Source organism: Camellia sinensis, chromosome 6, assembly GCF_055761805.1.
Source record: "Camellia sinensis isolate YWXY chromosome 6, ASM5576180v1, whole genome shotgun sequence".
Lineage (NCBI taxonomy): Eukaryota > Viridiplantae > Streptophyta > Magnoliopsida > Ericales > Theaceae > Camellia > Camellia sinensis.
The window spans coordinates 198802755-198814349 of NC_138966.1; the positions used below are offsets into that span (position 1 = coordinate 198802755).

At 34.8% G+C, this 11595-nt stretch overlaps 4 protein-coding genes across 4 annotated transcripts; 1 reads left to right on the forward strand and 3 right to left on the reverse strand.

The window, feature by feature from the left end:
• Positions 1–219: 219 nt before the first annotated feature.
• On the forward strand, positions 220–4893 carry LOC114298889 (Fumarylacetoacetate (FAA) hydrolase family). Its single transcript, XM_028243543.2, has 7 exons — positions 220–663; positions 2037–2202; positions 3081–3133; positions 3695–3757; positions 4021–4071; positions 4173–4290; positions 4483–4893. The coding sequence occupies exons 1-7, from the start codon at positions 454–456 to the stop codon at positions 4596–4598; spliced, it is 777 nt and encodes a 258-aa protein (XP_028099344.2). The 5' UTR covers positions 220–453; the 3' UTR covers positions 4599–4893.
• Positions 4894–7005: 2112 nt separating this feature from the next.
• LOC145793985 (uncharacterized) lies at positions 7006–7536 on the reverse strand. Its single transcript, XM_082876903.1, has one exon. It carries the CDS (start codon positions 7534–7536, stop codon positions 7006–7008), a length of 531 nt encoding a protein of 176 aa, XP_082733029.1.
• A 76-nt stretch (positions 7537–7612) lies between these two features.
• On the reverse strand, positions 7613–8611 carry LOC145793986 (uncharacterized). The gene is made up of 2 exons (XM_082876904.1): positions 7850–8611; positions 7613–7768 (listed from the first exon to the last, which is right to left on the reverse strand). Exons 1-2 carry the CDS (start codon positions 8609–8611, stop codon positions 7613–7615), a joined length of 918 nt encoding a protein of 305 aa, XP_082733030.1.
• Positions 8612–9510: 899 nt separating this feature from the next.
• LOC145793987 (uncharacterized) lies at positions 9511–11133 on the reverse strand. The gene is made up of 2 exons (XM_082876905.1): positions 10833–11133; positions 9511–10691 (listed from the first exon to the last, which is right to left on the reverse strand). Exons 1-2 carry the CDS (start codon positions 11131–11133, stop codon positions 9511–9513), a joined length of 1482 nt encoding a protein of 493 aa, XP_082733031.1.
• Between the last annotated feature and the right edge of the window lie 462 nt (positions 11134–11595).

The following is an 11595-nucleotide window of genomic DNA, read 5'->3' on the forward strand; positions in this document are numbered from 1 at the left end:
ATAGTCTATCTCTTTGAAAACCGAGGAGGGTAGACAGTGTATATTTTTTATAATTGTATCAGTGTATATAATTGTAGCAAACTGTAGCAAATAGCAAATAATTGTAGTCTTTCCTTCAACTATTTTTGTCTCTTTGTATTTATTTGAACACTTTTTATAAAGCTTATGACTAAGCTTGGCTAGGGTGTTATAAATTTTGTAACTCTTGACCGTAAAGTCTTGCCAAGTTAGATATGTTAGATATGCATTAAGTTTGGTTTTGTTTGTATTCACCGTCTTGTAGTTTATATATTGGCCTTTATGTCAACATAATAAAATATGTAAATTCTCTGCATATTCTCTCCATCTTTAAACTTCCTCTCTTGTCTCTAATTTCCCTATCATAATTTCATAATAAAAATAGTAAAAAATTGCTTTCCATTTTTGTTTTGTAATTTTCCAGCGAATATACATATGGACACTATGTTTACATATATGGTATGTACAAGTCCGTCACTGCTGAGAGTACAAGTACGAACAACGAAGATCGTAGCTTGTGAGATCACGACCATGGCGACCGCATCGTCTGTTTATCAGAAACTTGTGAGCGTCGGGACTAAGATCGTCGCCGTCGGCCGCAACTACGCCGCTCACGCCAAAGAACTTGGCAACGCCGTTCCCAAGGTCCCCCTCCACTCTCTCTCATCAAATCTCCTTTCAGATCTAGAATTGAATTTTAATCGAGACAACAACAATTTACCTACTTATTGTTAAATTCTAATGAATTCTATGAATATGTGCGTGTTTACAATGATGGGGGGATCACCTTGGTTAATACTATATTAATTTGGCATAATTAATGGTATTAGCGATTAATTTTGTACAAATTATGCTGATTTGTCCCCTCTTTTTCTTTGTAACAAGTAATATCAGTAATAAGTAACCATAGTGGATACGATTCGATGAAAGAAAGAGAACAAAGAAGAAATGAATTGTAATTAATATTCATTATGCATGCAATGTTGTAATCTGATAAAATAGCTTGAATCTATGTTGAATTGGTTGGCGTACAAGTGCGTTTCGTTCTGATTAAAGTCAATAAAAAATAAAAAAAGAAGCAATTAGGGTCGGCTTTGAAAAAATTCTTACAAATTTTAAGTGGTCATAGTCTAGAATTTTAAAATCAGGGTTTGGCCTAGTGGTTGGGTTCTCATATTAAGAACAATTTGATATCTTTGTGGTGTTTATTTTTCTCTCATTATGAGGTTATATGTAGTTGTTGTTTGAGCTAGTGGTGGTAGTTGGTTTTCTAGCTATTGTTGAACTTTAATTGTCTAGCTTAATTCAATGTTTCTCATATCTGCAGTTACAAAATAATATAGTCTAAATTTATTATAAAAATAATAATAAATAAATAAATTATCTGGTAGCCTCTATATATATATATCTATTAAATATGGGATCTAAATTTTGAAAAAAAATAAAATAAAATTAAAAGAAGAAATTAATTTATGATAACTATTATCTATTGGAAACCTATTATGCAAATAATAGAAGAAAGTGGAGGAGTGGTTAGCTAGTTACTTGGTCACTTTTATTGAGGAATATATTGTTCAAGATTTTAATGTTGATTCTATGTTTTTAGCAACATGACAAAATGTAGTGTATGCATTGTCTTACCGTTGCTATTTTTTGTAATTCAACGGGGATGCAAAAATCCATGTTTATTCATATCGGTTCCGATTCGTAGCTCGAATTTTCTGTGGCTCGAGTGGCTCGAAATCCCAAAACGACGTCGTTTTAGGATGTTTTTTGATTCTCTTACCGGTAAGATAATATTTTCCGTACTATTCAGGCCATTCGAGCCTCACTCTCTCGAGCTACGGAGCATTTTCCTATTCATATATTCTTTTCTCTATTATTAGTTTATACCTGTCGAAATTGATGTAGTAGCATACTTCCATTTAAGAATTTTTGCTAGTGTATACGTTGTAGTCCCTATGTTAAAATCCAGAGTCCATCTTACTTGTAAACATGTTTGTATGTATCTTTGGCAGGAACCAGTGTTGTTTATGAAGCCCACATCATCTTACTTGGAAAATGGAGGGACAATAGAGATTCCGCATCCATTGGAGTCACTGGATCATGAGGTGGAGCTCGCTGTTGTGATCAGTCAGAAAGCTCGCGATGTTTCTGAGGCCACTGCTATGGACTATGTTGGAGGTGTAGTTTTGATCTTTCATAGGAATATGTACTACTAACTCAATTTCTCAACTCAATCTTAAAAATCAATGCTTCTACATAATAAGCATACTTAATTATGTCTCTGAATTCTGAGATATGTTTTCTAACACTCGATTCCATAATATACTTACAAATTTTATATATGAATACACTTATAACTGAGTTAGCCACTGTATCAGGATTGGTATTTCCTTGACTGCAAATAATTCTGTGATTATGAATAAAACATATACACAAGCAATCACAAATTCATGTTTTGAATGTTATTGGAACAATTAGGGGACAGTTACAGAAATTATGAACTTGCCTGTGACCTCTTCCGACATAGATCCCAACTATAACAGATTACATGGTGCTCTTATTGGGGAATTTGGTTGACTACACCAACGAATGGGGACATATCCTCTGCTTCTTCAGAGGTAGAAATTGGGAATTCACAAATCCTTATGTTCATAATATAGAGTGCAATGCTGTTTTCTGCAGCATGCTTGACATTTCTTGTATGGGATTTGTATTTTTTGCAAAACTTTTGTTTCAAATGTCATGTAGTAGATAGTAGAATTGTTAAGCTAATCACATGTTTGTCTTATAGTGTGTGCAACATGTACTCATGCATCTTGTCCTAAAAGTTCTATGGCTTAGTGCCCCATTTTACTCCTCCTGGGGAGTGTTATGGCTGATGGGTCTAATTCTTACTTGTCATGAGATTTATATAATTATTTTTGTGGGAAAAGGGATAAAACATTAGCATTGCCTATCAATATCAATAGCGTAGGCCACATGATTTCCTTTGTCGAATTTTACAGAACTTATTTAAGTAATAAATATCAACTCAGAATAGACCTTCTGTCTAACAGGTTATGCACTTGCACTGGACATGACTGCAAGGGAAATTCAAGCTTCTGCAAAGGTGAAATGCCCCCCTTCCCCCCAAATTCTTTCTTTTTCCCTTTTAGGCTGCTCAAAATTCAGAATTTTTTATGCTTTTTATTTATAAGCATGAGGCTGTGAGTTGTGGGTTCCTCAACCTTGAGGTTGCGGCTTCGAGGACAACCATTTAGTGCAAATAATGCTGAAGGTTAGGTAACCCAATCTATACCCTCCCAGACCCCTATCCAATGGAGGCTAAATTGGGCTTACTTTTTTTAAAATTTATTTATAAGCATGAAAAAGATCACTCTTTGTGGAGTCAATGCAATGCATAGCAACTTTCAAAAGGTTGCTAGGAATCTTAATAGATGCAGAACATGGATGCATGGTCAATGAATGATATAGTTCTGCTGGAGTTGGATGCTTAATCCATTTGTGTGTGTGTGTGTTTTTTTTCTTTTTTTTTTTAACCTGGTTTTCCTATGAAGTGGTAATTTTTGTTCCTTTCCTTTATTTCTCCAAAAAGAACTATATCTGTGCTTGTCTCAATCATTCCTTTTCTTTTCTGATAATGTTGTCTCTTTTTTCATTCATATGCCAGTCTGCAGGTCTTCCTTGGACTAAAGCTAAAGGGCAGGACACCTTCACACCAATTAGTTCTGTTGTAAGAAACTAACTACAGTCTTGTGTAGTCTTGTTTATTTTCTTAGATTGTTTTACTTCCAATTTCATTTTGAAGTTTGATTACTGAGAAATTAAAATCAGACTGGGTGGTGTCATGTCTACATGGACTAAATGAATAGGGGCTTCAGGTATTTAGTTGCAGGCTTGCAGCCAAGGCATGAAGAATTAGTAAAGTGGATATATTTAGTTTCATGGGTCTTCCAACTTACTATATTAGTTGATAGCCAAAATTTATTTATGCAGATACCCAGATCAATTGTGCCAGATCCAGACGACTTAGAATTGTGGCTAAAGGTATCATTTTTCGTAGTTCCTTTTGTTTCTTGTGCCTTTTGTTTCTTAAATTTATTTTAGTACTTCCAAACTGATTGCTGAATGCTTGTTCTTCTTCTCAGGTAGATGGAGAAATTCGACAGAAAGGCTCAACCAAGGATATGATATTTAAGATCCCTTATTTGATTAGCCACATAAGCTCTATCATGACACTTCTTGAAGGAGATGTTATTCTAACAGGTACCATGGAGTTTTTTTTTTTTTTTTTGGCTTCATAGTATTTCCAAACGTTTTTTCAGATATAAAACTCAGCACATTGAGCTCTTAAAAGCAGTTTGCCAGGTCCTTTTAGAAATTCCAAGGCAAAAAAAGAAAAGAAAAAGAAAAGAAAATAAAAAAGAACAGTTTATGCATTTGATTTTGTTTGTGCAGGCACACCCCAAGGCGTTGGTCCTGTCAAAGCAGGCCAAAAGATAACTGCTGGCATAACAGACCTTTTGGATGTTCACTTCGATGTTGGAAAACGCCAAAGGCCCCAGATAAATTGAGCTAGAGGCATCGACTACACACTGCGGTTCTCACATAGCGTTCTAATATGCTGCAACCCTTCAATTCTGAGGTCAACATGGTGGTTGATACCAGGTTATTCGAGCTTTGCTTAGATTAAATTATGCTGTTTTACCAGCTTGAACTTAAACAGAGAACCAAATAAGCATGGTGATTGTCATTGTACTGGAGCCTCACCAGTGAAGTTTAAAAAATTCCCCCCAAACACTGTGTATTAGACATTACATTTGCATAGTAAAATACGAATCTGAATGCACTTCTGTGGCTGACATGCAAGTTATTTTAGTGATTTTATGTTGAAGCAAACAGAGCGTGAAAAGAACTTGATTCCTTAGATGACATAGTTGGCTGTTTTGCTACACTATTATGATGACTTTGGTTATTAGAGTAGTCTTCGATTATGCTCAAGAATTGTTTAAACCTAACAACTAAAACTAAAAATGCATATTATATATATATATATATATATTTGAGGATGTGTATATTAGAAATTGATTTATTACCTTTTTAGTTGTTTTCAAGTGGGGACGTATATGGGTAGTTTTGGATAAAGACCTATTCATATCAGCAATATCATATATTACGCAAACATGATGGGAAAGTGAACCCACCTCTCATCCCAGAACAGCCAAGTTTGTTATAGATGGTGACAGTAGATCTTGTTTGTTTCTTTGGAAAAGGGTGGAAATAAAGAATCAAGATCCGCTCCTTACATTTCCTCCTTGCATTTTTTACTTGCAGGGTCATTGGGCTCACTTTTAGGCTCAATTTTGATAATTCGAACCGTTCATATTTTAAGATTTGTTCAGTATATCATACCTGTAAAAAATTAAGTTGATCGGATATCAGAAAGTATGTGTTCGGAAAACTTGAATTAAAAATTATTTTTTTAAAGAATTTAATAAATAGTTTTCCGAACACATGTTTTTTGATATCCGATCAATTTAATTTTTTACAGGTATGATATACTGAACAAATTTTAAAATATGAACTGTTCGGATTATCAAAATTGGGCCTAAAAGTGAGCCTAATGACCCTGCAAGTAAGAAATGTAAGGAGAAAATACAAGGAGGCGATCTTGATTCGGAAATAAAAGCTGAGAAATAGAGTGAAATTAATTATACCAAGAAAAAAATTAGCTAATCTCAAATAAAGTCGAATAGGAATCTGCCACACAAGCATTGGGAGTATGGGTTTGGTTGATCGATACAAGACTTGCTAACAGAAGTCCCATTTTTTTAAAACTTGTTTACTAACCAGTGTATGTCCGTATCTAAAGGTACGACATAAATAATATTGAGATTAAAATATAGTTGTAATTTGTACATATCATATTAAAATTTGTAGAGTCTGTAGCACCCGATAAAAGTTCAAGTCAGCACTCTTACCATTAGTTTGTGGCTAACACCTAATACATTGGTGAGTGTCATAGTACCCCGAACCACAAATACCTGATTAAAATAATATAATACACAGAACATAAATACCATAACCTCGCAAATAGTAGTCTTTAGAAATTCTTTACAAATTAAGATACGAAAATCAAATATTTTGAAATAATTTTCCAATCAAGATACAAAAAGCATTGAAAAACTAAATGCATCATACCATAAAGAAGAAATCAACTATATGTCATAGCATCCCAACAATAAATGGTAAAAAAAATAATTCCTGCAACTCATCTGGCTTGTCAAATTAATGTGAAAATCATCAATTACATCAACTATAGAATACAAATTGTTGCTTTACAAAATAGTCAAATTAAAAAGATTTTAAAGTCATCTAATAGCCATCAAGTATTGCTAGTATCAATACTTGAAAGAAAATGTATAGTAAGAAGAGTAAATTAAATAAGAAAAATTATAAATAGGTGATAACTTCACAAAATATTTAAAAACTCATTGATTTGTAATTTTCTCAATGAAATAAGAAGATGAGTAAAGAGAGCCTATATAACAGTTTGGTGCAAATCTCCATCATCCTATGAAAACAAAAGAGAACATAATTTTATACAAAAAGGGGGAAAAAAAAAGTGTATACAAAGTAGTGACAACTGAAATGTCCAAAGTAGTGACAACTTACATGTCTAAAGTAATAAATCAACTTACATGTCCAAAGTAATAACTCAGTTGTAAAAGATCAAGTCAGCACTTTTAAATCAAACTTAGCTATATTGGAAATGCAAAAATATAGGGGAATAAAATGCTTCACAAAAATATTTGAAATGCAACAAAGTCCACATAGGTGGAAAGCTTTACAAAAAGTGGGTCATAGCTATTGTCTGCTTTAAAAATGTATATACTTTACAAAAATATGTGTTTGATAATGTCTTCAAATTTGTTCTTTCCCACAATTCTTACGAACGCCTCATTAATTTCCGAAAGGTCTTCATAACAAAACTTCAAGGTAAACAATATTTGTAGTAGAATCTGGCTCATCATTAGGGAGGAGAATACTTATTCGATCGAAAGATGTGCATCTGGATAATGCCACGTATAGTTGCCCATGACTAAAAACAGGTGTACGCAAATCAACCCTAACAAATTTCACAGATTGTCCTTGAGATTTGTTAATGGTCAAAGCGTATGCCAATCGAACTGGAAATTGACGTCTTGTCATTGGGAAAGGCATTTCTGCAGAAGACGGAGTTAGTGATATCCTTGGTATAAATGCCAAATTGCCAAACTTCTCTCCAGTTAAGATTCGAGCTTCAATTATGCGAGTGTCGCACATTGATACCATCAATCTTGTGCCATCACACAATCCATCTTTTGGTGCAATGTTTCTTAATAACATGATAGGACAACCCACTTTCAACTCTACCTTAAAAGCTGGTAGCCCAGGAGGATCTAATGAATTTAAAAACTCATTAGGATATCTGTTTGTAATGGAAGGATCAATTTCATCATCTTTAGCCATCTTATCTGCAGCAAGATACGTATATGTATTCCTTGGAAAAATATTCAACGCAGCAATATTGATAGCACTGACATCATCATTTCGTGCAGAAAGAATTGTACGTTCCGTTAAGAATGATGGGGTTGATGTATTTGCCACATCTAATTATGGATAAACTGCTGAGAGTAATTCCTTCCTGGCATTTGTGTATTATTGATGGAATTTTAAGGATTTCTTGCATATTGGTTCCAACCTAATAAATAAAATAAATTAAAAAAAATGGTGTAATCAAAGTATCCTCAAATGGTATAATCAAAGTTCGAATGAGTATTACCTCCATCAAGAATTTTGCAAAAATAGCATTTCCAAGGTTTGCATGATTCGAGTGCATATTCAAATCTAAAGATAAAACATGTAGATCATTCCACAAAACAGAATGTCTTAATGATGCATTTACAATTTGCTCACGAACTGCTTTGATTATAACTGGTAAAATTTGTCGAAAGTCTCCACCAAGAACAACAGTGATACCCCCAAATGGCTTTTTACAATCACAAATATCTCGAAGTGTGCGATCAACTGCCTCAACACAATGTCTATGTTGCATAGGAACTTCATCCCAAATTATGAGTTTTGTTTCTCTAAACAATTCAGCCTGTAATGATTGCTTGTTAAACCCACAAACTGAATTTTCCAAGACATCCAATGGAATGGAAAATGTTGAATGTGCAGTGCGACCTCCTACTAATAGCAATGATGCAATTCCAGATGAAGCCACAGTAACAACAATATGGCCAAGGTTGCGACATTTTAATGCAATCGTATTGTACAAAAATATTTTTCCCATTCCAGCACCGCCATTCAAAAAGAAAATAGTCCCTTTACTTTCAAAGACTGAAGAAGTGATTGCGTTATAAGCAGTTCGTTGTCCATTATTGAGGTGATCAATAGTAATTTGCCCATTTGTCTGTTGTGCCTCATTATGTAGTTGTTGATGTTCGAATATCAATCGGTTACCAACTGTTGCACTCCAATTTGCTGTAGGTTGTGACATGGGCGGGAAGTCAATTAAACTCTTTCCTGATTCTTGAAGCATTTGATTCAAAAGATAGAAACCATAATCTTCAATTTGAGCCTCAGTTGGGTTAGAAATGGCAAACAATGTACGAAACTTATGTGCAAGATCATCATAGATATGCATTGAAAATTGATTCCATAACACATGTGGTTGTAGTGGAAAACATTGGGTCAGAATAATACAAAACAATCTCCTTAATTGATATCCGGTTTTCATAACTGCAGTCTCTTTCAGGCACTGTATCCATTCTTCATCATCTTCTAAGAGTCCTCTTGCAACACATGCTGATTTAAACGTCTCATGCAAAACATTGTTAACTGTACGTAAACATTGAAACGATCTTGGCCCTTTGACAACAGTTAACAACAAACGCAGATAAAATCTTTCACCACAGTTAGGGCTAGCAAAGTACATTATACTAATTGCATATCCATGTTCTCTTGGTTTCCATCTATGTTCTGACTTGAGCCAAACAAAATGTTGCGGAAATTCTTGGTAAGTGAATTGGCATTCATTTTCATTGGAAGCACAATAATCAAAAAAACCAGTAAGAGTCGTTTTTTTTGTGCAGCTCTAGAAAGAATCATTTCCAATGAGTCATTAGGATTGAAAAGAACACGATGCATTCCAAGTAGATGAAGTGCCAAGCGAACAACTATTGGCATCTCTGCATGCAAATGATGATCGAATATTCGCCAAGCAGCTTCTGGTGGTCCAATATATCTCGCATCAAGATATTGTTAGATCTCATTAATCAATCCCAAAACCATTGTTGTACGATCATAACTCTTGTAAATATACTTATGTATATACTTAACACATCTCACTCAAGCACAAACTTCTACATTTATATGACAGTTGAACCGTTTAGAAAGATATGCATTGTATGGTACCGCATCCCTGTTATCAACTTCCTGTTATCTCACAGTATATACTTGACCACTATTGCGACGACGATAGATTGGATATCCATCTTGGTCCATAGTTGTTGATTCTACAAAGGCTCGAGGGTATTTCTTAGTACATCTACCATTTTCCATACATGGTGCTTGGGGATTTCGAGCACCACATGGTTCATATACCATGCAACATTTGATAGTTTCAAAAAGTGTAGGATCATCTTTTGGATCTGGAAATTCTGCACAAACTAATTTGTCTACTTGAGCACATGTTCGAATTTTGTCTGGACCTTTAAGAAAGAGAAGCGCATGCATATGTGGTAGGCCTCGTTTTTGGAATTCAATTGTAAAAACATGTGCAACTTTATTACCGAACACTTTGTTTGTCTCTATCTCCTTCATCAAACACTTTCTTTTTAGCTCAAAAACACGGGCAATCAAATCCGGACGATCAATAGCTTTTTGGTGTGGTAATAATGCTGAAGTAATTTCTGGCCAATTGGGATTTGTAGTCATGGTGAGAAAAATATCTAGGTGCTGGTTGTATCTCGTGATAACCATTGAATCTTGAAAGATTTCAAACATATGTTTAGGACTACCAGTAAATGAAGATGGCAAAATAAACCTTTGACTAATTTGATTAGATCGCAAGTCATCTGGATCAATATCGCTTAAATCTTGGTAAAGTTCAGCCCGAATTTTTTTTTGATTAAGCTTGTAGTACGTCAATCGATTTTGCTCAGTTACAGCCCAAGCATCTACCAAAAACTCTTGGAATAGTTTTCCACCTCTCAAAATTGTTGAATACTCTGTAGGTCGCTCAAACAAACGATAACTATAAAAATTCATTTGAGTAAGTCGATCAGTTGAAGGCCGATCATGTTTAACGTCCCACAATTTCAACTCAGGTTCCCATCGGAGCTCACCATACGGGAATAATAAAACATAATGCAATGGCAAATATGCTGGGTGACATTCATTAATTTGCATCAGTTCATTATTTCCCTGTAGATGTAAAACAACATCTCTTATTCCAGTAACCTCGGTTCCATCACCTAGTATTACAATTGCAATCTCATCAGCAGTTGGTAGGTTATACCGTCGTCGGTCTGTTGCTAAACTGTAGTGAAGATGAACAGGTAGATTTTGTCCAGTGAAGGCTAATTGATTCAAAATTGCATGAGCCTGGCGAAATTTGTCTACAAATGCATTAACTTGCAACAAACTATCTTGAATAGTTTTGAGAACATCCCTTCATAAGTGAGGATTTCTACGATTTCGAACTTCTAAAGCTGAATTAGGATCATAAATGTACAACTGAGCATAAGTCGTATCCTGACCTGGCTGTGGTAGAAGTGATCCTGTTCGATGTCGTAATTCCCCATGGATAATAAATGGTTTAGGGCCGCTTCCCCTTAGTACTCTTGGATCCAATGTAGCACCAAGACTTGTAAAAGCATTGGCTGCATTGTATACTCGAGTATAACATCGAAACGATCTTGCTTGATCATCATCCCCATCATATAATGCTTGAAGTGGTGGAGGGGGTGTCATAAGCAGAGGTAGCCTAGTCTTTCCTTTTGAACAACAAGTTCCAAATAGGGGACGCTTTCGAGATGATTGTGCTAATTTTTCGTCCATCTAATGTAAGGCTGAACAGTAAGGACAAAACACATCCATTTTGCCGAGAGAATGACGACATGAATTGATGTGTGATTGAGTATTAATCGCAGTACTTATAGTCATATCTTCTAATTCATCATCTATACATAGATCCTCTTGAAGAAATGTGACTGTAGAATTAGGCCTACAAATATTTGTGGTGCATAAATTAAAATTTATACACATGTAAAAGTAAGAGTATTATTTAAAGAATTAAACATGTTTTACCAATTCCGAGCTAAAGATGTACTTTCCATAGAGAACGAACATGTGGATGCATATGTAACCATTGTTCATTTTTGTGCCAACGAAGTATCCGCAAGTGTTTTTGTACCCTGTTCTAGGCAAGCATGACTGCGACGGACCGGTGTTAATGAAGGAAAGTCTTTAACATATGCTCCTAATCTCTCTCGTTCTTGTTGCAAGCGTTGTCGCGATTGA